The sequence below is a fragment of the Elephantulus edwardii genome, unplaced genomic scaffold, assembly GCF_000299155.1.
Source record: "Elephantulus edwardii isolate Elephantulus edwardi_28Jun2011 unplaced genomic scaffold, EleEdw1.0 scaffold00085, whole genome shotgun sequence".
NCBI lineage: Eukaryota > Metazoa > Chordata > Mammalia > Macroscelidea > Macroscelididae > Elephantulus > Elephantulus edwardii.
In genome coordinates, this window is record NW_006399835.1 from 12,476,335 (window position 1) to 12,501,972 (window position 25,638).

Below are 25,638 nucleotides of genomic sequence, written 5' to 3' on the forward strand. Positions count from 1 at the left end.
TCTTAACTATTATTTTTATGATTTGGTGTGGTGATCCTGTTCTTAATGTTTTTACTTAACTCAGTCCTTTGTATTGTTTGTAGGTAGCACATTTTAGTTATTTTTTTTCCTGCCATTATTAAGTTATAAATGTATGGCAGTATTTATGTTTTTTAAATTGGTTCTTACAGACTTACTACATATTTATTGAAAGAGTAAAAGGAAATATGCAGAAATAATGGGTGTGGTGTTGTTGTGTACTGTCAAGTTGGAACTGACCCATAATTGACCCTCCAGCGGGTTTTTAGAGGCATTTTAATCAAATAGGAGGTGATTGAACATCTTTCTCCACAGAGCAGCTGGTGGGTTTCAAGTGTATGTCTTTGCGATGGCAGTGCAACTCCTCACCAGCTCCCCAATAGTGGGTATATTTAATTAACCTATAGTTTCCTTATATATGAAATGAGGGGAAATGAATTTTTACCTTTAAAAGTCTAGGAACGTACTTCTTCCACTATTAAATTTTACACTGTCATTTCCACAGATAATTTTTTTAAATTTTTTTTTAATTTTCTTTTTTCCCCACAGATAATTTCAGTGATAATAGTTTATATCACGTTCAAATAGACTAATCAGGATAATAGATAAGTTTTTATTTATACGCTCAGTTACTGAGGTATGGAATCCACAAAGCATTTTATAAATTAATACTTTTTTCCTGTTTCTGTACTGTTTTTAAATGTTGATCAATTTTAAGAACAATTTGAAGTTAATAACTTTTTTCGTGTGTTGACATTTGTTTTAGGGAAAAATGGTTGAGTAAACTAAATACAGCATTTTCCATAATGTTAAGAATGACTCTTTAGTGTCTTATTTTACATTTCAGTTTCTTATATATCAGTTCTTTCATATTCCTAGAATGGCCCAGAGAAGACATAAGAGAGTAAGAACATGGACTCGTCACATAAACATCTTTAATAAGGATTACATCTTTGTGCCTGTAAATGAAGCGTGAGTACTTTAATATTACTTAAAATTAAAATTGACATAAGCCCAATAAAAATGAATTTTTGTTGTTAATAAAAAGTACGAGTACATCAATTCCTGGTATTACTTCCCTTTTTTCCCCCTTTGTAAAGTGTCGCTAAAACAATGAGCTACATACATATCATGGATTGTGATTTGCTATAATTATTTTGTAAATATCTTGAGGGGGGGAAAAGTGAAACCACAGCTAAAATACTGAGATTTTTTTTAGTCTTTTGTACTTAAGAAAATATTTGTGAAATAAAATATCAGCAGATTATAATTTGACTTCACATATGTTTAAGAGAACAAATATGATAAGTATTCATTTTAACAAGGTGGTGCTGATGAGTCTGTTAGGTCTGTTTATTAAAGCATATCCTTTATAGGAAACTGCCACTATGAAAGTAACAGAGTTTGAATTTTACCCTAGTTGGTCTTATTTATGCTTTGGTCACCTTAATTTGGAATGTGTATTTTTGTGTATCAGGTATTAAAATAGTCTTCTTCAAGATTGGTATGAAGTGAAAGTCATTCTCACTTCCTGCAACATAGCACATAGCTACACAATGTATTCGGCATGGTTTAGATTTGTACCTTAAGATGATTTTTCTTTTCCAACAGGTCTCACTGGTATCTTGCAGTCATTTGCTTTCCATGGTTAGAAGAAGCTGTGTATGAAGATTTACCCCAAACTGAGTCCCAGCAACCCCAGGCTCAGCAATCCCAACAGTACAACAAAACAATAGGTGACATGCTTACTGTAGAATGATGCTTTTAAGTATTATGATGATTACAGGAATTCATGGTTATAGAGGCTGATAGATTGTTAGACACTAGTTTGAGAATATATTAACATTAAACTTAGTATCAGAAAGAAATTAGAAAATACCATGATAAATATTTATTCTCTTATACAAACAAAATAGAATTATGCGATACTGTTAATTAGCTTCTATCATAATAGTTTTTAGAGCGTAGCCTAATTAAATGGTTAAGACTTTATAGATCTTCAGACAGAGCTAGAGAATTATCTCATTTTTAAATATAAATTAACGTTTGTTGTCACAGCCGTCAAGTCCGAGTACAACCTATAGCGATCCTATGAACAACAGATCTGAACCCTCTCTTATCCTGTGCTATCCTCACAGTCTCTGACACACTAGGGCCCATTGCAGCAATTGCTGTGTCAGTCCACCTGATTGAAAGTCTTCCTCTCTTTCAATGATGCTCCTCCTTTCTAAGCATGATAATTTCCAGGGAGTAGCCTCTCCTGAATAGCCCAAAGTATGTGAGTATGTGAGATGTAGCTTTTTCATCTTTGCCTCCAAGGAGCACTCTCGCTTCACTTTCTTTAAGACATACTTGTTCATTTGGCTGTCCATGGGATATTCACATGAAAATACTAACATATTTCGGTTAAATAATAGCTCTTCTAGTTTCAAAAGGAGTTTCTTACAATTCTTTAACTTTTCCATGTTTTATTTTCAATAAATAAGCTTAACTTTGGAAAAAGTGATCAGAATGATATATGTGTTTCATTGCCCAAGTTGCAAGTAGAATTAATAGCAGCCATTACTACATTGTTGTCCACTGTATTTAACAATGACTCCATGAACAACAGGTTGGACCCTTTCCAATTCTGCATCATCACCAGTTCTTCTGACATACTTAAGCTCATTTTGTCAATTCATCTCATTTCATTGAGGGTCTTCCTCTCTTATGTGAACCTTTCCCAGCATAATTAATGTCTTTTTCCAGGGATTCACCTCTCCTGACAACATGCCTGCAGTATGTGAAACAAGATTCAATATTCTTGTCTAGGAGAACTCTCTTTGTACTACCTCCAGGACAAATTTCTTTGTTCTTTTGTAAGTTCATGGTATAGTCAATACCATCCTCCAGTTCTGAAGTTTAGAGACATCAGTTTTTCAGTTTTTGTTATTTTTTTTATCCTATTTTCAGATGTATTGGAAACTGTTGAAAATACTGTAGCTTGCTTCTGGTACATCTTAGTTTTTAAACTGGTATCCTTGCTCTTTAGCATTGTATCAAGGTCATTAATAGCAGCTTTCTCAATTAAACATGTCTTTTGATTTCTTGACTGCTGTTACCATGGTTGTTGATTTTGGATCACTTATTGACAACTTTTAGTCTTTTCTCCATCTATTAAGATTTTGCCTATTGGTCCAGTGGTACAGCTTTTCTTTTCCTGATGTTGAGATGTATATTGAAAGCTATAGTCCTTGATCTTCTGCTGTAAGTGCTTCAAGTATTCATTTTTTTGTAGGCAAGATTGTTGTCATCTGCATGATGTGGATTGTTGATGAGTCCTCCTCTAATTTTGATGCCATAATCTTCATTATATAGTCCAGTTTCTTGAATTATTTATTCAGCATATAGATTGACTAGGTCATTACCATTGTTGTTAAGACTCTTGGTGAACAACAGATCTGAACCCTATCCCAGTGTTTCAGTTCATCTTGTTGAGGATCTGCCTCTCTTTTTATGACCTTCTACCTGTGTTACCATGACGTTCCTTTACATGGACTAGACCCTTCTAGCAACGTGCCCAAAGTATGTGAGAGGAAACGTCACTATCCGTGCTTCTAAGGACCACTCTGACTGCAGTATTAGCCCAAACCTAGGAAGGGAAAAGAAAAATAATAATAAAGCAACTTACTATTTCTTGTTCTTCTAATTCTTCTAAGCGTCAAAAGTATACTTGTTCAGAATTATTTTTATAAACAACAAAGACCCAAACACTTAAGTAAATGAGCAATTCACCTCATTAAAACAGCAGTGTACTGGGGTTTTTTTTAAAAAAAAAAAATAGGAGAGTGTACATAAAGATGCAATTTCACCAATTTGTACATGTACAATTCTACAACATTCAGCTGCATTTTTGAAGTTATGTTATTATTCTTAATATTCTTTTCCACACTTTTCTACCACCATTGTCTTAAACTGGTAGAACAAGCTTCACATCCAACATTTTGGGTTACCTATAGACGTTTGATATTACATAAATGAGTCTTTTTAAAAAGAGTACAATATTCACATTAGATGTACTTGACAATCTACAGTAGGCTATTTCTTGTTTAAAGAAGTCTTTAAGGAGATTAGTTTGGGTTTGAGGTTTATAAAGCTATTTTAGGACAGAAGTTTGGAAGTTCATGCATCCTTGCTGCCTCTGAAAAGTTCTGTTCACAATTTGATAGTCCAAGGAGCAAGTATATTTAGTAAGCTTTCTCTGGAGGTTATCTTTTATAGCAAATTGTCTCAGTTTATCAGTATTTTAGAACTTGACATTAGAGTTTATGTGTAGTCTTACAATTGCCAAATAATATTTTGATTTAATTTTATTTGTAATAATGAAAAAAATGTAAATAAATCTCAGATGTACACATATTTTAAATTATATTGTGCATCCAGATTACATTTTAGTGCTTATCTCAACTATCTATATTATATGTACTTACGTACTTTAAAAATTCATAATAACTTCATTATTTCTATCTAGAAAATGATCTGCATTCTACTACAACACTACCTGTGATTGCAGAAGATTCCCAAGTAAGTTGTGCTCTTTAGAGATGTAAAGCAAGGAAAATGAATAAATATATTATAGTAATTAAAAGTATGTTATAGTTAGTTATGTTGTTGTTGTTGTTATGTGCCGTTGAGTCATTTGCGACTCATAGCGACCCTATGTACAACAGCCCTAAACCGTGCTCTATCCCATGCCAATCTCATTGCCTCTGACATACCTATCCCGATTACCCCAGTCACTGAATCAGTCCACCTCATAGAGGGTCTTCCCCTCCTGCACTGTCCCTCTACTCTACCCAGCATGATGTCCCTCTCTAAAGACCTGTCTCTCCTTACAACATGTCCAAAGTATGTCAAGCGAAGCCCCAGAATCCTTGCCTCCAAGGAGCAGCCTGGTTTAACCCTCTCTAGGATGAATCTGTTTGTTTTCTTGGCAGTCCGTGGTACATTCAGTACTCTTCTCCAGCACCACAGCTCAAAGGCGTCAATTCTCCTTCTATCCTCCCTAGTCATTTTCCAACTCTCTGATGCATAACAAGTGATTGCAAAATCCATGGCCTGTATCAGGTGTACCTTAATCTCCAGAGAGATACTGTTGCTCTTGAGTACTTTAGAGAGGTCCCTAACCGCAGACTTTCCCATCGCAATACGTTTCTTGATTTCCTGGCTACTGGTGCCTAGAGTGTTGACCGTGAAGCCGAGCAAACTGAAGCTGTGAACTCAATCTCTTCGCCATCCATCCTGATGCTTTTGGCAATATTGATTGCTTGTAATCAAATCATGTTTTATGATTCTTTGTCAGAGTTTTTAGGAATGGGAAAGAGTACAAGTGTTTAACTTGTTAACGTCTTAAATTGGTTTATTTAATTGGTATTTTATCTATTCAGTACTTTTTGATTTTTAATGATCAATTTACTTTTATTCAATTATGTGAGTTACTTTTTGGACTTGGTGTTATTTAATAAATTTATAAACCAAACACAATGTCACTGTTTGAGAGCCTGTTTCAGAGTCCATGATGACCTTTCACCAGTTTTCAGAGCCTGTAAATCTTCGTGGAAAGAGACTACCCATTTTTTCTCTTATGAAGTGCCTGGTAAACTTGAACTGCTGACATTTTTGTTAGCCTCCCAGCATTTTAGCCCTGTTTTACCAGGGCTCTTTACTAGTTTTTGCAAGTGTATTTTATATACAGTACAACAGATTATCCAGGAGACTGGGCTTTATGAGGAGAAATGTGACATGAGGAATGGAGGAAAACTCATTAGCAATCTGTGTTACGCAGATGACCCAACACTGCTGAAACTGAGGAGGACCTCAAGCGCTTGCTGCAGAAGGTTGAGGATTGCAGCCTTCAATATGGAGTTGAGGATTGCAGCGTTCAATATGGATTGAAACTCAATATCAAGAAAACAAAGATTCTCACCACTGGGCCGATTGGCCGGCAGCATCATGATGGATGATGAAGAGCTTGAGATTTTAAACAACTTTAATTTGCTTGGCTCCACAATCATCACTCTTGGCACCAGCATCCAGGAAATTAAAAGATGTATTGTCCTGGAAAGGGTTAAACCGGGTGGCTCCTTGGAGGCAAGGATTCTGAGGCTCCGTCTAACATACTTAGGACATGTTGTGAGGAGAGACCAGTCCTTAGAGAGGGACATCATGCTTGGGAGGGTGGAGGGACGGCGCAGGAGAGGAAGGCCCTCTATGAGGTGGATTGATTCAGTGATTGGGATAATTGGGATGGGAGTGTCAGAGACAGTGCGATTGGCACAGGACAGAGCGGAGTTTAGGGCTGTTGTACATAGGGTTGCTATGAGTCGCAGGCGACTCGATGGCACATAACAACAACAACAACAACAACATTACATTGGGAAAGTCTGTTGTCAGAGACCTCTCTCAAAGTACTGAAAAGGAAGAATGTCACTCTGGAAACTAAGGTGCGCCTGATACATGCCATGGTCTTTGCATTCACTTGTTACGCATCAGAGAGCTGGACAGTGACTTGGGATGATAAAATGAGCCTTTCTTTGAGCTGTGGTGCTGGAGAACAATATTGAAAATACCATAGACTGTTAAGAGAACAAACAGGTTCGTCTTGGAGAGGGTTAAACCAGCTGTTCCTTGGAGGCGAGGATTCTGAACTGCATCTAACACACTTTTTACATGTTGCAAGGTGAGACCAGTCCTTGGAGAGTGATGTCATGTTTGGAAAAGTGAAGGGACAGTGCAGGAGAGGAAGACCCTTGATGAGATGGATAAATTCAGTGACTTGGGGTAATGAGGATAGGTTTGTTGGAGACAGTAAAATTGGCACAGGATATAGAGCATGATTTAGGGCTGTTGTACATGGTGTTGCTATGAGTCGCAAGTGACTTGACAGCTCATAACAACAACAGGACTACTTTCTGAAACCAGGCTGTGCGAAGCAATCTGAGAATAACCTGGCCAACTGACTGATAGAGATCCATGTTTATTCTCATTCCCAAAAAAGATGACCTAACAGAGTCTGGATATTATTGAACAGTATCACTAATAACACATGCAAGCAAAATCCTGTTGAAGAATATAAAAATACAACTGGAACAGTACATTGACAGAGAACTACTAGATGTACAAGATGGGTTTAGGAGAGGCTGTGATACTAAGGACATCATAGCCAATGTTGGATTATGGCTGAAAGCAGAAATACCAGAGGAATGTGTCTATCTGTGTTTTATTGACTATGCAAAGTCTTTTGACTCTGGATTATAACAGATTTTGGCCAACCTTTAGAAGAAAGGGAATTCCAGAACACTTTATTTTGCTTATGAGAAACCTATACTTAGATCAGGAAACAGTTCTCAGAACAGAGCAAGGAAACACTGTATGGTTAAAAAATTCAAGAAAGAAGTGCATCAGGGATGCATTCTTTCTCCATATCTTTTTGATATGTATGTAGAACAGATCCTTGAGGAAGCTGGGCTCCATCAGGAGGAACATTACATCAAGATTGCAGAAGACTTATCAATACTTGAGCTATGCTGGTGGCACAACCTGTTTGCCGAAACTGAAGAGGACCTGAAGCATTTGTTGCAGAAGGTCAAGGAACACAGTCTCCACTATAGACTAAAGCTTAACATCAAGAAAACAAAGATTCTCTGCACTGGGCCAATTGGCAGTACCGTGATAGTTGAAGAAGATATTGAGATTATTAACAGGTTCAGCTTGCTTGGTTCCACAATTAGCAATAGCAGTCAGGAAATTAAAAGATGAATTACATTGGGAAAGTCTGCTGTCATGGAACTCTGGAAAGTGCTAAAGAACAATGATGTTAGAGACTTAAGATTTAGGTCTTGGTCTTCACAGTTACTTGCTTTGCATCAGAAAACTGGACTATGACAGAAGAACAATGCCTTTGAGTTTTAGTGCTGGAGAAGTATATTGAACATACCATGGACAAAAAAAAACCCCAACAAACCACAAAAAACCCAGATCTGTCCTAGAGAGGGTGAAGCCAAATAGCTCATTGGAGCCAAGGATTTTGAAGCTCCATCTCACATACTTAGGGCATGTTGCCGGAGGGACCAGTCCTTGGAGAAGGATATCATGCTTGGAAGGATAGAGGGGGATAGTAATAGAGGAAGACCTAGAATGAGATGGATTGACAATAGTATCTGAGATAATGGGGGCTAAGTGTGTCAGAGACAGACAGGCTCAGGACAGGACAAGGTTAAAAGTTATTGTGAATAGGGTTGCTGTGAGTTGTAGGTGACTTTATGGTACATAACAACAACAACAACTTTCTGATAGAAGTTGTAAAAAAAAATAATTCATGGTCAAATTCAGTTACTTCTGAAGTTAAATAGAGTTAAATTTTTTCTTTCTATAGGCTTCCAGCTAGCATGTACAGTTCACATTCAGTGTCCTTATTGATGGGAGTCTTTACCAAATGAATTTTTTTAGTGAATAATTTTAGCAGCAGCCTGTCTAACATAGGTGTCTGTCTTTACTATCAGTATTTTAGGATGGGCAGGAAGAAAAAGGTAATTTCCCTTGTCCTCATAACCAAGGTGGCTTCCTGCTTCTAGGGCTAGATTTCCCAATTGAGTTCCTTGGAATACTCATTTATGATAAAAGGAATTGAATATCAGTTAAATTGGGTAAAACCTGTACACTATTACTGTCTTAGAATATGATTGTACATGTTGGAATAATAAAGTATTAAGAAGACCTACATTGAAGAAACCTATTTATTTTTGACTGATTATTTGTTATGTAAATTCATTTCAACAGAAGAAACGAACATTAAAAATAATAACCCTCTGTTTTGTTTCCATTGTTGTGTTATGTGCCATCAAGTTGCTTGCAACTCCTAGTGACCCTTTATACAACAGCTATGAACCCTCTATTCTGTGCTGACCTTACGGTTTCTGAAACACTTACTCATTATCCCAGTCATTGTATCAATCTGTCTCATTGAGGGCCTTCCTCTTTTGGGTTGTCCCTCCACCCTTCCAAGGATGATGTCCCTTTCTAACGATTAGTCCCTTCCTGCAACATACCCAAAGTATGGCAAAGAAAGCTTTGGAATCCTTGCCTCCAAGAAGCAGCCTGGTTTCACCCTCTCTAGGATGAACCTGTTTGTTCTCCTGGCAGTTCATGATATAGCCAATACTCTTCTCCAGCACCACAACTCAAGGGCATTATTTTTCTTTTTATTATCCCAAGTCATTGTCCAGCTTTCTGAAGCATAGCAAGTAATTGCGAAGACTGTGGCCTAGATCAGGTGCACTTTAGTCTCCAGCCTCACACAGTTGCTCTTTAGTACTCTGGAAAGGTCCCTGACAGCAGAATTTCCCAGTGCAATTCGTCTTTGATTTCCTGGCTTCTTGTACCAAGAGAATTGATTGTGGAGCCAAGCAAACTAAAGCTGTTGACAATCTCAAGCTCTTCACCGTCTACAAGAATTCTGCCAGTCAGCCCTTTGGTGAGAATTTTTGTTTTCTTGATGTTGAACTTTATATTGAAGGCTGCAGTCTTCGACCCTCTGCAAACAGGTGCTTCAGGTCCTCCTCAGTTTCAGCAAGCATGGTTGTGTCATCTGCATAATGCAGATTGTTGATGAATGTTCCTCCAATCCTGATGCCACATTTCTCCTCTTAGAGCCCAGCCTCCAGGATGATCTATTCTGCATGTAAATTTAAAAGGTATGGAGAGAGGACATATCCCTGGCGTATACCCTTCCCGATTTTGAGTCATGCAGTGTTTCCTTGCTCTGTTCTGACGACTGCCTCCTGGTCCAAGTATAGATTTTTACATAAGCACAATCAAGTGTCCTGGGATTCCAATTCTTCTCAGAGTTGTCCACAGTTTGTTATGGTCCACACAGTCAAATGCCTTTGCATAGTCAATGAAGCACAGATAGACATTCCTCTGGTACTCGCTGCTTTTAGACAGATCCATCTAACATCAGTTGTAATGTTCCTAGTACTATGGACTCTTCTAAACCCAGCCTGCACTTCTGGCAGTTTCCCTTAGTACAGATTAATACTCTGCTTCTAGTACTTCAAGAGTACTCTTTAGTAAATTTGAACTGTAAAATTGAACTGCCAACCCAAAAGCTACACTTTTCTGGTGGTTCACATCTACCATGGACACTTTCCTCCTGTGTGGAGGATTTACAGCCATGGAAACCTGCTGGAGGATCAGTGATGAGTCAGAAGTGACTTGCTGGCAATTGGAGAGAGAGAAGGAGATAGTTCTCAAAGTGGAGAAATGTATCTTTACTGTTAACATAAACTGAGTTACAGACAAACTTGGATTAAAAAGAAAGCTCTTGATTGTTTTTTAAGACCTTGTTAAATTTTTTTATACTCCTTGAAGATGCATGTAAAATCATATAATGTACTATTTTACCAATATAATATATAATTAACTTTTTAAAAATTAAGTAAGCCTACTGAAGATAATTCACTCTAGCTTGAAATATTAATTTGAAGCATATAAACATTTTTTAAGGAGTTGCTGAATTTTTATGTATTCAGACTAGTTTTACTTGTAAAGTCCTAAATCTCAATTTTATTTCAGAGTACAGAGAAGACTATGTCAGTACCAAAGAAAATTTGTAAAAGGTAGGTCATACATTGTGGTCATATTTTTTTTTCACACATTTTAGGTATATATATATCTGTACATCTTGATTTATTTAAATTTTTTTTATTATTTTATAGGCCCTGTATTCTCATACTTGACTCCTTGAAAGCTGCTTCTATACAAAATACAGTTCAGAATTTACGAGAGTAAGTAGTTTTACCCTTAGGTTTTTTATCTAATGTTTCAATAATTTTGAACTATCTTAAAAATTACTAAGATACATCAGAAATTATAATTATTTATGTGTGTTCTGCTAATCTAATCAATAATAAATGAATCTGTAATGTACATATAAGCTCTTCTTTCTCGTGGATTATATGAAATTAATGAATTTGTATTTATATTTGTCATTGAAGAGCATAATTCTATAAAGAAGCATTGCAAATACTATAAAAAAGATCTGCAAGGTTCAAAGGTATATAGTCTGCAAGCCTTCTAACATCTAATGCAATTTCAAAGGGTTCTGCAGCTCACCCTTATGTTTAATCATTTAGTGGGACTCATAGAACTTGGTGGAGTGTGTTGACTAATGGATAAAGTTTATTACTGCTAAAGGATAAGCTTTCTTATAACTAAAACAGTTGTGCAAGGGAAGAATAACAAAGTAGAATCCAGGAAAATGACATACTTGAGTCTTTCAGTTGTCCCCCTCTCTTGGAGTCAGCCCGCTATTACTTTTCTATTATAGTATGCATAGATTATTGCTAACTATAGAAACTCATTTGAACCTTAAGCATTGTTGCTCAGAGGTTTGTTATGGTTTTTCCCTTGAGTCCAAAGAATAATCATTGTTGTTTGTCCACATGTCTTACCTCACTGTTCACATTCTTAGAAGTTCAAGGTAATACTGAATTAATTAAAAATCTTACTTTATTGTTGGCATTGCTCAAAATTTCTACCCAAAATCATGTTGTTACTGTTCTGTTGCCTTAAGTCCTCCAGACAAAGGTAGTACTAGCTTGTAAACAAAATATGACTGTGGTTTAGAGATCATCTTTTAGAAACCCAGAATAGAGGGAGACCAGTTCCATTACTTTACAAGCCACTTAACAAGCAAAAAAAATCGTAAGCTCCACATTGGGAGGATGGATGAAGTTCAAGGTGCACTGAATTAACTAGTAGAAAATAAGGCCCCAGCAATCAATGGAATACCAACTGACATGTTTCAGCTAATGGATGCAATCCTGTATGTGCTCACAAATTTATGCCAGGATATTTTTAGGATAGCTGTTTGGCTGACTGACTGGAAGAGACCCATATTTGTCTCCATTCTCAAGAAAGGCATTCCAAAAGAATGTATAAATTTATGAATAATATCATGCAAACGTAAAATATTGCTGATGAGCATCCATAACAGCTAGAAGGTACATTTATAGGGAACTGCCAGAAGTTCAAGCTGGGTTTTGAAGAGGCCGTGGCACCGCCCTGATATCATTGTTGATGTCAGATGGATCTTGGTTGAAAGCAGAGAATACTAGAAGAATGTCTATTTTTGTTTTCTTGATTATGCAAAAACATTTGACTCTTTGAATCCTAACAACTTATGGCTAACATTGAGAAGAATGGATATCCCAGAACACTTCGTTGTGGTCAGTATAAATGTATACCTAGATCAAGATGCTCTGGTCCAAATAGAGCAAAACAGTTTCTCCACAGCAATGCAGCAGTGTTCCCACCACCATCACCAGCGTCTTGCCACCGTGGTCTCACTCTTACAAGGGTCTTCCTCCAGTCTCCCTCAAGTCTATCTGCTCAGTGTGGGAAGCACTCTCTCGTTTGCCTAGTCCCATAAATGTTGATCTTATTTCATAGTTTAATAAAGACAGTTGGTGTCACAAAGAGTGGGATTCTTTATTTCACATCCACAGAAACATGGTTTGGTTTTATAAATGTGGGGCTTGGGAGGAGGTACAGTTGAGATGGTTATTGTTTATTTCTGTAAAGTGGATGAGAAAACCTAGTTGCTAAGGTGGGTAGAAAAGGTGAGAGGCTGCTTTATGGCCTGAGACAAAAGCATAAGAAGATGAATCTGAGAATTTCTTTGAAGTCAGTGGATGATCCTTTTTTCTTCTTTATATTTCATAATGTTATGTTGAGATATATTTTAAAAATGATCAGAGTTTTGTGATGGGTCATATTTTAATTAGAGGAAAAATGTAAGACAGTTGGATATTAATTTGGTATTAAAAAAGGGAAAATTTTCCATAAACAAATGCTTATGGTAGCAGATTTTGGTATAGAATGTAGAATTTAGCCTAAGAAAGATTAAGTACCACCCAGTACTCTGAGGAGAGTTAAATTTGAAAGCAGACAAGCAGAGAAAGAGAGAGAGAGACTTTTGCAATGAAACTTAAGTAAGGTAAAGACCACCTTAATCTACTTGATAAAAGGAAGGAGGGTCTGTGAAAACTCCCTTTCCAGGACTGTAAAGTTGAAGGAGACTGGTGAGTATGTTGAATGTGTGGTGACCTCCTGCGTCTCCTTGTTGAGTGGAAGTGGTAGATACACAGTAATGAAGAGACAGGCTAAATTTGGAGTTGTTCCTTTAGCACTGTCCACCTGGTATGATGAATGGATAAATGAAGAGTTGCTGGTTTGTGGAATAGAGAGTACTGAGGATCCCTGGTGTGTTGACTTGGCCCATATGGCGCTGAGGTTTAGTGAGGGTCCAACTCATCTGAAGCACAGGAAGAAGAGTAGACTCTTGAGTTTGCATCTGATGCTCATTTGGTCCTATTCCCAGGTGTCTGGGGATATGTTGACCAGAACCCAAACAGACAAAGAGAAGATGTTTTGTTCTAGGAGCTTGTGTTGGTTGCTATGACCTGGTGGTTTGCTGTTTATAGATGTTTGTTGTTTATAGACATGAATTCAACTGTAATGAAAGTCTTTGGAGAAGAAGACATGCTTGTTTCCTCCGAGTACTGGTTTGATAAAACTGGGAAAATTAAAAATAGGCTTTCTAAAATGGAAGCATTAAGACTTATGGAGAAAAGCAACTGACTTATATATTTCCCTAAATATAGATAATGGTAAGGGGAAGACTAATCATTTAGATAAGGAGAAATAATGAGTAGAAAAGCCAGGTGATAGTGCTGCAGTTTTAGCCTAAATTTGACTTTTTAAAGACAAAACTGTAGCTTCCCTCTCTCCCCCGTCTGTAACTACCATAATTGCAGACACATGCTCTCACAAATCAGCGTAGTCTTGCAAATCAGCAGTAGTTAGAGGATTAGTATGAAGAGAGCACTCCTCACCCTACCCTGGGGTGTGTGTGTGAAAACCAACACAGAAGTGGAAGCACAGTTGTGTTTAAGCATCCTGCTCCATCCAGCCTGTCCATTGCTCACCAGTTTCTACAAAAAGCCCAGCCTGCATACCTACAAGTTATATGAGTTGTTCCCCTGAAAGGTTTAAGTCTCTGGAGGACCTTCTAACAAGTCATTGAATCCACAGGCCATAGAGAAATTGGGGAACTGAGCCACAGGTGGAGCTATAAATACAAAGTATGGACTTATGTAGCTGGTTAACCATTTGGGATCACAGTGACCTGAGACTTGCTTAATAGTATGCTATTGATGTTAGCACGTGGAGCAGATTCTTTAAGAAGCTGGACTCTATGAAGAATGTGGCATCGGGATTGGAGGAAGATTCATCATAACGTTCAGTATGTTGATGACACAACCTTGCTTGCTGAAAGTGAGAGGATATGAAATGCTTGCTTCCGAATATCAAAGTATGGGTTACTTACTTTTGGTATGTATTATATCTTAATATCAAGAAAACAAAGATCATCACCAAAGGTCCAATAGTCAGCGTTCTTCTAGAGGAAGAAAGTATTGAAGCTGTCCATGATTTTACCTTGCTTAGACCAACAGTCAACATTCTAGGTACCAGGAGTTAGGAAATCAGAGGAGATATATTGCATTGGGTAAGTCTGTTTTCAGGAATCTCTAAAAAATGCTGAAGAGCAACAGTGTCATTTTGAAGCCCAAGAATCACCTGATCAGGAAATGGTCTTTTCAGCCATTTGCTGTGCATCAGAGAGCTGGACAATGAATAGGGATGACAGAATTGATGTCTTTGAGTTGTGCTGGAGGAGAGTGCTGAATACCCCGTGGACTTAAAAAAGAACAAGCAGATATGTCTTGGAAAAAGTGCAGCCAGAGTGTTCCTTGGAGGCAAAGATGACAAAGCATTAGTTCACATACTTTGGACATGTCACTGTGGGAGGCTATTCCTTAAAAAGGGACATCATACTTAAAGAGATGGGTGTGGGTCAGTGGAAGAGAGGATGACTTCCAGTGAGATGGATTGACATAGTGACTTCAGCAATGGGCATGGACTCTCATGTGTTAGAAATGATGAGGATGGCACAGGATAGGGCAGGGTCAGCTGTTCATAGGGTTCCTATGAGTCATATGCGACTTGATGGCATCTAACAACAGCAACAACATTTAAAGAGAGAATGAAATTATTTAAGAAAACTAATCTACCTTATAATGTCTTTATATGCATTTTCATTCCACTTTAGATAGTGTATATCCTTGCTATCAAGTCAGACTGACTCACAGCTGACCTTACAGCAGGTTTTGGGAGGCTGTAGGAAGGTGATTGCTCATCCTTCCCCCTCACAGCTGCTGGTATAATTCAAGTTTATTTATTTATTTTTTTTAAATGTTAGAGCAAAGATAGTTTATTAGAAAAAAAATACATCTCAGAAAGAGACTCTTAAAATGGGCAAATCTCCAGATTTGCAAAGAAACAAAGAAAGGGCATAAGAACTCAACTTTAAAATCTTACACATTTTGCAGTTTACTGTGGCATAGAACAATGTAGTAATGAAAGTTATAAAATAACTTACTGGTTTACTTTTTGTTAAAATTGATGTTAAAACATTTAGTTGGAAAGATTTGAATTGTTGGGGGAAAAACCTACCTTTTATGAAAAGCAGATACTCTTTTTTATGTACCACTTGTGTATTGTTATGATTTAGCCTTTAGATATTTGGCTTGAGATAATACATTTTGCAGCAGATATTTTCCACCCTTGTGAAAATGTTGTAAATAGTACAGATATTTCTATTTCAGTCTCTAACCTTATTGATGATTTCAGGTATTTAGAGGTAGAATGGGAAGTAAAACGAAAAACTCATCGAGAATTTAGCAAAACAAACATGGTGGATCTATGCCCTAAAGTTCCTAAACAAGATAATAGCAGTGATTGTGGAGTATATTTACTGCAATATGTGGAAAGCTTCTTCAAGGTATGTGACAATATGAATAATTTATTTGTTTATAGTTATCAGCATAGTAAGAAAAGTGTGAAAAATAAAAAAAAGAATCATGATGAACATCCCAGAACTGAAAATATATAATGATATGTCTGATATTAAGCATTATTTTCATGAGCTAAATAGACTGGACATAACCAAATACAAGATTAGTTAATTACAGTAATATGAGACAATATAAAACATCCATACTGTTGCTCAGAGAGGAAAAAAAGAATTTCAAGATAATAGAGTATGCTGTGGGGGGTTGGGGGAGGTGGCGGCGAAGGAAACAGAAGGGGCAGAGACAGTAATTGGAGTATATTCAAGAAGTAGGGTCAAGCTGATTAAGTACCTTGGCAAGCATGGTTATTATTTTTTCAGTTCACTAGTCTGTTAACTATATGAAAGTTACGCAAGTGTTCAGGTCTTTGGTTCATAAGGTCACTATGAGTTGTCTGCTACTCAACGGCGCTTAACAACAACAGCAACAACATAGAGCTCTGTTGGCCTAGTGGATAGAAAGTTATGCTACCAAGCGAAAGGTGGGTGATTTTAATCTGTGGCCCTCAGGCCAGTTTTAATTGTTTTTGGTCAAACATTCTTCTAAGTGGTATAGTACTGGTCTGTCCATTTGCTGTACAAAGGTAACTCATGGTGACTGTGATGCTAAAACTGTGTCACTGATGTGGTATACTGACGAAGATGAGTGTAGGAGCAGGATATTTTGATCAGTAGGCTACTTGAGGAATATGTAGAGATTACAGTATACAGTTAATAAGTTTTTGGCATTTTTAATATAGAAGAATGATGATGTTTAAAAAGAAGATTGTATATATTATGGAAACTAGTAAAGATGACATTTGAAAAAAATTTCATATTAAAGTTTTATCATAAGCTGACAATTTAATATTTTATATATTTTTTCCCAAGAAATTTGACTTTATTTTGGGGAGACACATAATACCTTATTGTCTCATGTGTTCTGTGTCTGTTTCATAATTCTACTTTATGTAACCTCAGCCAGTAGAGTATATTTCTAATATAGGTTGTCACTCACTCAGTTCACTGCCATCACGTCAGAATTGACTCATAGCTGACCCTTTGGGTTTCAGAGACAATAAATTACATGGGATGAGATTGCCCATCTTTATTTTGCAAGAGCAGCTTGTAGATTTGAACTGCTATAAAGACTTGGTCTTTTAGGTTAGCTAGCAACACAAGTCTGTACAGACTGTGCCACCAGATTTCCTGTATAGGTAGTGGTGGTGGTATGCGCTGTTGAGTTATAGTTCACCTTCATGCAGAGTTTTAGAGGTTGTAAATTGCATCGGAGGCTATTACCGATCTTTTTTGGATTCAAACCTTTTACCTTTGGGTTGGCAGCACAATCCTTACTAGGCCACCAGAACTTCATTATGTAAAATTTCTGGTGAGAATACCAAACAAAAATCATGCCTGTTCTGTTTTCTTCAAATTTGTATCCCAGTGTAACTAATTTTTGATTGGATAAAGTAGACTTAGGGCTGACCAATCAAAAACCTATGAAACTTTTTAACAAAATCCTAATGAAACACTGTTAATGCTAATAAAAATAATAATAATGCAAATAAATTTCTCTTAATATTTGTTCATAGAATCATTGTCAGTTCATACACTTAGCTTTGTACACAGTGTTCTTACTTTGTTCAAAATATAAGTCCTCACATTTGTCTCCTAATAACTTTCATGAGTAATGTCAATTTGATTCAGGAGTAACTTGCTTTACCTTTATTTTTAAACACAGAGGAGAATATCTTCACTTATTCTTAATTAACGCTTGCAGATTTTCCAGTTAGCTTCTTAACCTAATGAAAAATGTAGTGGTTCTGAGAAACTTAAACCAACTAGCCATTTATTGCATTAAAAGATGACACTTTTTTCAGGACTCCCTCCTTTTTTATTTGACGTTCTTATACTACTAAGGGTTTCTCATTTATTATTTTAATAATAAATAAAATAATATTTCAAAATAATAGCATGTTGCAAAAACAGTTTGTTCAAACCACCTGATTTGTGCATTATGTTGACACTTTCCCTTGTTACCAGCGCTGTTTGAGCTGATGTATTCAAGCATACATCAGGGCAGAATACTGGTACTTAATGATTATGTTCAGAAATTAATAATTAAATGAGAATTTTTTTTTATTTTTTTATTTTTGTGTGAGTGTACCGTCAAATCAGATCTGACTGGTACAGGAGGCGATTGTCCCTCCTTCCCCGGCAGAGCATCTGGTGGATTCGAACCGTGCGCCTCTGGGATTGTAGTTGCAGCTCCTTACCACTAGGCCACCAGAGCTCCCCCAATGAGAATGTTTTAATTATTTTTTTTAGTGGCTTTAATTATTTTTGTGGTGGTCATACAGTCTTGAATTCTATACTTTGAATAGGTGAGTTGTATATTATGTGAGTGGTATTTCAATATAATTTTTTAAAAAATTAACAGTTTTATACTGGTTTACTTATTATATTTGTATACATTGTGTTTCATACAATCATTCTCATGCATTATGTTTTATAAAATAAATCACCATTGGACCTTGCCCGTTATTACTCTGTCTTTTTACCTGGATCCTTCCTATTTACTTCTCCCCCTCCCTCCATCCATCAAACTGCAACCCTGTGGTTTTTGCCCCTACCCATCCTCACCCCACTGCTCTCACCCCTTCTGCCCTTGGGTCCCCATAAATATTTTATTAATCATTCTTCTATTGTTAAAATAATGATATTATGCACTATTTGTCCTTATGAGACTGAGATGTAGTTCACTCAGCATAATGCTCTCTAGGCTGTCCCAAGTTATATAGTAGTTTTCAAAATTTTAGCTCCTGAGTGGTGCATAGTATTCCATTGTGTGACTTTACCACAATTTCTCAATCCATTTGCTTGTGGTTAGACATTTGGGCTGTTTCCAGGTTCTTGTAATGGTGAATAACACTGCTATGAACAGTGGTATACAAATTTCCATTTGTATCCCAGTTCTAATTTCCTTGGGGAATTTTCCTAGTAGTGTAATAGCTGGATCATACAGAATTTTTATGTTCAGCTTTTAGAGGAATGACAAACTGCCTTTCAGAGTTGGTTATACCGTTTGATAATCCCACCAACAGTGTATAAGAATTCCAATCTGTTCACATCCTCTTCTTCCCTGCTAAACTTTGCTACTGCTACTAGGGTGAGATGATACCTCCTTGTGGTTTTTATTTGCATCTTTTTTATTACTAGTGATTTTGAGCATTCTTCGTATGTTTTTTGGCCATCGGAATGCCTTCCTATGTGAAAAGTCTTTCACCCATTTTATAATTGGGTTATCAGTCTATTTCTTAAAGATGCCCAGGAGTATTCTGTAAACATTTGTTAGGAAACCCTTATTTAACATGGTATTGCCATTTTATCCCCCCCAGTTGCTGGGTTTTCTTCTCACTCGGTTGGAAAAAGTTTTTGATGAGAACAGAAATGTATTCCCATTCTTTAGTTTTATCCTTTCCAACTTGCGCATTTGTGGCAGTATTTGGCAGCCTCTTTATAAAATAGACTAGGCCTTCTGAGCTTTTTTGTCTCTTATGAACTTTATGATTTTAGGCTTTACTCTCAGGTCTCTGATCTACTTTGGGTTGATTCTTGTGTATGGTGTGAGATGTGGGTCTTGTTTCAACTTTCTGTAGGTAGCAGTCCAAATTTTCCACCACCATTTGCTGTGTAGTATGTTTTGAGGTCAGGGAATGCTATGCCTCTTCATTTCATTTTTTTCAGAATTAAAATTACTAGTTTCTTGTTTTTATAAAACTTGGAGTTTAGATTATGGAGCTAAAATTATTTCATTTTTTTTCTCTCTTCTCTCTTTAGGATCCTATTGTTAACTTTGAACTTCCAATCCATTTGGAGAAATGGTTTCCTCGTCAGGTTATCAAGACTAAACGGGAAGACATTCGCGAGCTCATATTGAAACTTCATGTACAGCAACAGAAGGGCATCAGTAGCTAGTTAATCCCTACACACATGACACAGATGTTCTATAAGATTACTGGAAAGCCGCTTACCAGCATTTGCGCTAGCCAACTCACAAAGAAAATAACTTGCAGTAGTTTTATAAATCATTGAGCATTATTTAAAATATATAAGATTTATTATTAGAATTGTTGGAATCTCCTAGAAAGAGAAGGAATTGATGATAAACTTACTAAATGGGAATTACAGTTTAATAAAATATTTGATATTTTTCTGAGTGAATATGCTTGGATTATGCAATAGCATATGTAATGTGGCAGTGTTTTGTAGATTATAAAGCGATATGATCTGTACTTCCACATGACTGGGAGTTGAAGGGAGTTAGGTTCTTCCTGGTGCCAGCCCCAGTGCTTGTCAAATTTGCTGACAAGTCACATCATATTGTAATCCTATTCTTTGCAGCTCAAGCATGCAGTATGAATACTGTGTATTTTTTTTTAAATGAATTTAGTACCAAGGCGTCAGAAAATGCCATTTACGGCATTCCTTCTGTATAGTAGAAAAGGAGACGCTCATAATGTTAGGAAGATTAAAAGAAATTCTTTCAAAGCGCAGCTTATATTTCTCAGTTGCTAAGTCTAACTGTTACTTGGCCTAATGTTAAAGATTCACCCCCTCCCAATTTCTTTTGGAATCTTAGCTGGTAGGTTGAGAGTTTAATTCATTTAGGGTGAAATTTGGAATAAATGAAAAAACAAAAACAAAAAAACAAAATGGAGGTTTTTTTCTATTTTTTTTGATTTGCTTTCTGAAATTAGAGAAACAAAGTAAAAGAAATTAAAAAAAAATCTAAGGTAGATTTTGAAAATTATATATGTACTTAATCACTATGATGTAAATATTGACTCCTATAATATCCCAGAATATATGCATACAGTTTCTATACGTATAAAAGATAAAATTGGTATCCTCAAACTTTACTGACAAAAACCTTCCAGATTTCCCCAAGTCCTATTTATTATTAGCATGGTGTAATTTTTTAGCTGTTTACCCAGTATTCATCTGCAATACCAGATTGTTCTCATTGTTATGTTTTTAAATTGTAGGTTTTAGAGAAGTATGATCCCCATATAGCTTAATTTCTTTTTACTGAATTCCTGTAATGATGATCTAGTTTATCTGATTAAACACTTGAGAACCTTCAAATTTATTCTTCACATTATAAAGAATATTTTGAAGGAGACCAAGTCACGTATTGTGTTTTCTCAGATAAGAAAAAGTGGTCTTTTTAAATTTTAATTTGTTTTAAACATCTCTTGAATTTACATTGTTACTGTATATTAAGGCGGTAAAACAAATTTAGGATAATGCTAAAAAGACTGAACATTTTATTTCAAAATCATGTGAATTGAAGTTGTTGGTTAAACTTGAGTGTCCTTAAGCTTTTATTAATCATGTCATTATCTTTATATTGTTGAAGTTATTTGTCTTTTGGAGATGACATATAAATGTGGTTATAATTGCATAATTCATTCCTAATTTATGTGTGTTATGTGGGGTACATTTTTAGGCAACTATTTTTAATTAAGTTTTACATCTAATTTTGGGTACAGCACCTATATGACACCTTCTTGTGATTTCTTAACTTTTTCATTTATATGTTTGTCAAAGATACCACTGTCCTTTATCATGTTTTAAAGATTGTTTAAAATTCATTTTTCTAAATTAATGTGGAAGTAATGTTTGAGAATATCACCATTTTATATTAAACATGTTTCCAGTTCATGAAATTGAAGTTTTTTTTTTCAAATTGAAGTATTGTTTTCTTAAGAAACATGAACAAGCATAAGAAATAGATTTCACGTTGTATGCTTTCCTCTGAATATATTATAACACATGCTTTAATTTTATTCCTATTTTTAAAATAAATTTAATTCCTATTTTAATAAGCACATAAAACTACCCTTGTGTCAGTTCCTAGTGAACCTCAATTCAGTTTCAGAGGCTGTCCGACTTTATGGGGAAGAAACAGCCTGGCTTTTTCCCTTGGAACCACTGGTGAATTTGAACTGCTAACCTTTTATGTGGCAGCCCTGGATATTATATATGGGTTGCTCATGTAATTCGGGCTGGTCATAAGGACATAGTAAATTTAAATGTAATTTGATTGAGGAAACATTGTGGCATCTACTCTTAAGCCATGTCTATTGCTAGTCCTCCTCCATCATTTAACTCCGTCACGTTGCCATTGAGTTGGAATTAAGTCGTAGCTGACTGTCTAGTAGGCTGTAAATCTCAAGCAAAGAGATTTTTCTCTCTTAGAGCTGGTCTTTCTCACTTGAAGCTCCTAAAAGATTCATACCACCAGAAAGGTATCACCTTTAGGCGAGCAGCACACCTCCATACTTCACTAAGTTCTAGTCACTTTACAGGCATTGTGTTCAATTGAATTAGATGGATTCAATCCATAGCTGATCCTCCAGTGGGTTTCCGATGCGTTTGATTGCATAGAAGCAGACTGCCAATATTTCTCCCATGGTGCATCTTGTGGATTTGAAGTATGTACTGTGCAGTTGGCATGGCAGCAGGATTGAAGAAAGAGTCATCAGTAACCTTTGTAAGTGGATGATACAACCTTGCTTCCTGAAAATGAGGAAAACTTGAAGCACTTGTTGCAGAAGGTTAAACCTTGTAGTGGATTGCATGTCAATATCAAGAAAACAAAAATTCTCACTACTTAATGGAAAGTCAACATCATGATAGATGCTTGTTGTTGTTATTAGGTGCTGTCAAGTTCAGTATGACCCAATAGTGACCCTGTAAACAACAGATCTGAACCCTGTCCTATCCTATGACATCTTCACAATCCTCAACACACTTGAGCACATTGCTGCAGACACCATGTCAATCTACCTGGTTGAGGGTCTTCCTCTCCTTTACTGTTTTCTCTCTCTTCCTGAGAATGATGCCGCTCCCCAATGAATACCCTCTCCTGACAACATGCCCAAAGTATGTGAGACAAAAAATTATGTCATCTTTGCCTCCCAGGAACATTCTGACTGCATCTTCTCCAAGACATATTTGTATGTTCTTTTGACAATCTGTGGATATTCAGTACTGTTTTCCAACACTACAACTCAAAGATATCAGTTCTTCTTCTGTTTTCCTTATTCATTGTGCAGATCTCAGATACATAGCAGTGACCATAAGGCCATGACCTACATTAGTGCACCTTAGTCCTCAAATGGACATCATTGCTCCTCAAGAATTTGGAGAGGTCCCTGACTATAGATTTTCCCAGCATAATACGTCTCCTGATCTCCATACTGCCAGTACAAGTATATTAATTGTGAATCCAAGTAAGATGAGGTTGTTGACAGTTTTAAATCTTTTTCACATCAATTCTGATGTTTCCTAATCATCCAGTGGCTTTTTGTTTTCTCAACCTTGAGGTGCAATCCATATTGAAGGCTTTGGTCTTTGTTCTTCTGCAGCAAGTGCTTTGAGTTTTCCTCACTTTCAATAAGCAAGGTTGTATAACTTGCAAAATGAAGATTATTGATAAGTCTTCCTCCTATCCTGAGGCCTCATTTTTCTTCATAGAATAGAGCTTCTCTAATAATTTTCTCAGGCAGATTACTATATGGGCATGTGCAGGGACCTAGGATTGCAGAATAAAAAAGGAAGAAGCCACTCAGCATTTCTCAAGCTGAAAAAACTAATAAAAATAAAACCAAGCCTCTAGTTGGAATACTTAGGTATGTTATTTCCCCAGCAGAAGACATGATGACACCAGTGCTAGACACATTTCATGTGTTTTGCTGCCTGAACCAGGTATGAGGAGCTCTGAGTTGGAGCCCTGGCTCTGGAAGACTTCTGGCCGCCTGCTCAATGATCCTCAGGAGGAAGAGATGGCATTTCAGGGGCCCAGCTTGGCTAGCACATTGGGGAGAATTTATGGTGGTAAGAAGAGGTGCTGCAGTTCCAAAGGCACACAATTCGAGTCCACCACCTGCTCCATGGGAGAAGGATGGGCAGTCTCCTGAGACGGATGTGGATGTGCAGGGAGAAGAGGGGGGATCAATCATTGGACTGTACAATTTAATGGATGATGGGGGTGAGGGAAATGGAATTTGTTCAAATTTTGTAAATAAACTAGTAGGAAAAAAAAAATCCTCTTGAGGGTCAGCCATGGGCAGATTCTGCCTTGATGGCACACAACACCAACAAGGGCAAAATTTTGAATGAACCAAGAAACACCAAAAGAAGATGGAATACACAGTCACTGTTTCAAAAAGCATTGGATGACACTGACATTTTCAGGAAATACCATCTGATCAGGAGCCAATGAAAATGAAGGAAAAAATTCAAACTTCACTGAAGGTATTGGCAAAAAGTAAGGCCCCAGGAATTGATGGAATACCAATTAAAATGTTTCGTGGGACAAATGGCAGCCCTGGAAATGCGCATGTATGCCAGGGAATTTGGAAGACGGCTTTTTGGAAGAAATCCATGTTTGTTCCCATTCCCAAGAAAGGTGATCCAAGAGAATGTGGACATTATTGAGCAATACCTAGCTGTGCTTCTTGAAGGCACGAAGGCATGCAGTTCAAGGCCACTAGCTGCTCTGTGGGAGAAGGATAGGCAGTCTCCTGTGCACTTAACTGCCTCTGAAAACCTGCTGGAGGTCAGCTATCGGTTGGATCTGACTCTGGTACACAACAGCATCATTAATATCACAAGCCAAATACTGCTGAAGATCATTCAAAAATGGCTACAACAGTTGAAAAAGAACTGCCAGACATCCAAGCTGGATTTCGAAGAGACCATGGCACTAGAGATATCATTGCTGAGGTCAGATAGATCCTGACTGAAAGCAAGAAATACCAGAAGAATGTATCTCTGTGTTTTATTGACAAAGAAGTTTGTGTGGAAAGAAATGTGTAGTAAGAAATTATGGCTAACATTGAATAAGAATTCCAGAAACTTAATTGTGTTGGTGCAAAATCTATACCTAGACCAAGAGGCTGTAGTACAAACAGCAAGGGAATACTGCATGGTTTAAAATTAGCCAAGAGGTGTGTCAGGGCGTGTTGCTAGTGGAGTCTGTTCATTGGAGAGGGACAGCATGCTTGGAAAGGTGGAGTGACATTGAAGGAAACGAAAACCCTCAACCAGCTGGGTTGACACAGTGACTGGAGCAATGGGACTGAGTGTGTCAGAGATTATGAGAATGGCACAGGATAGGACAAAGTTCAGATCTGTTGTTCAAAAGGTCACTATGAGTCATACTCAACTTGACAGCACCTAACAACAAGCCACCCAAGCTCCCTAGTCAGTTAACTAGGACTTTTAAAAAACTTGAAGCTTATAGACCATTGAGAATTCACCTTAACTACCCCATAGAGTTTCCTTGGTTATATAATCTTTACTGAGGCTAATTGCCACATGTTTTCTTGCAAAGCAGCTGATGGATTTGAGCTGTAGACCTTTGGGTTAACAGCTAGGCACTATATACTGTGCCACCAAAGCCCTTTAGTTCCCACCAATATGCTGAGCTCATCCTTTATTTCACTGTCCTCTAATTATATGGGAGGATGTCAAAGGTATCATCCAGGAAGAGTGCAAACGGTCATTACAAAGACAGAAGAGGAAGAAAAGACCAAAATGGATGTCAGAAGAGA

General features: G+C 36.9%; 1 protein-coding gene across 2 annotated transcripts in view; it reads left to right on the top strand.

Annotated features, from left to right (window-relative positions):
* Nucleotides 1-20,694, top strand: part of SENP7 (SUMO1/sentrin specific peptidase 7) — a 201,644-nt gene extending 180,950 nt beyond the window's left edge. For both annotated transcript variants that reach the window (XM_006890011.1, XM_006890010.1), the window contains 7 exons: nt 898-990; nt 1,630-1,754; nt 4,529-4,581; nt 10,630-10,673; nt 10,773-10,841; nt 15,811-15,961; nt 19,853-20,694. In XM_006890011.1, coding sequence (XP_006890073.1) covers nt 898-990; nt 1,630-1,754; nt 4,529-4,581; nt 10,630-10,673; nt 10,773-10,841; nt 15,811-15,961; nt 19,853-19,990 — 673 coding nt within the window. In that variant the 3' untranslated portion in view covers nt 19,991-20,694. The remainder of the gene's footprint in view (nt 1-897; nt 991-1,629; nt 1,755-4,528; nt 4,582-10,629; nt 10,674-10,772; nt 10,842-15,810; nt 15,962-19,852) is intronic.
* Nucleotides 20,695-25,638: the final 4,944 nt, after the last annotated feature.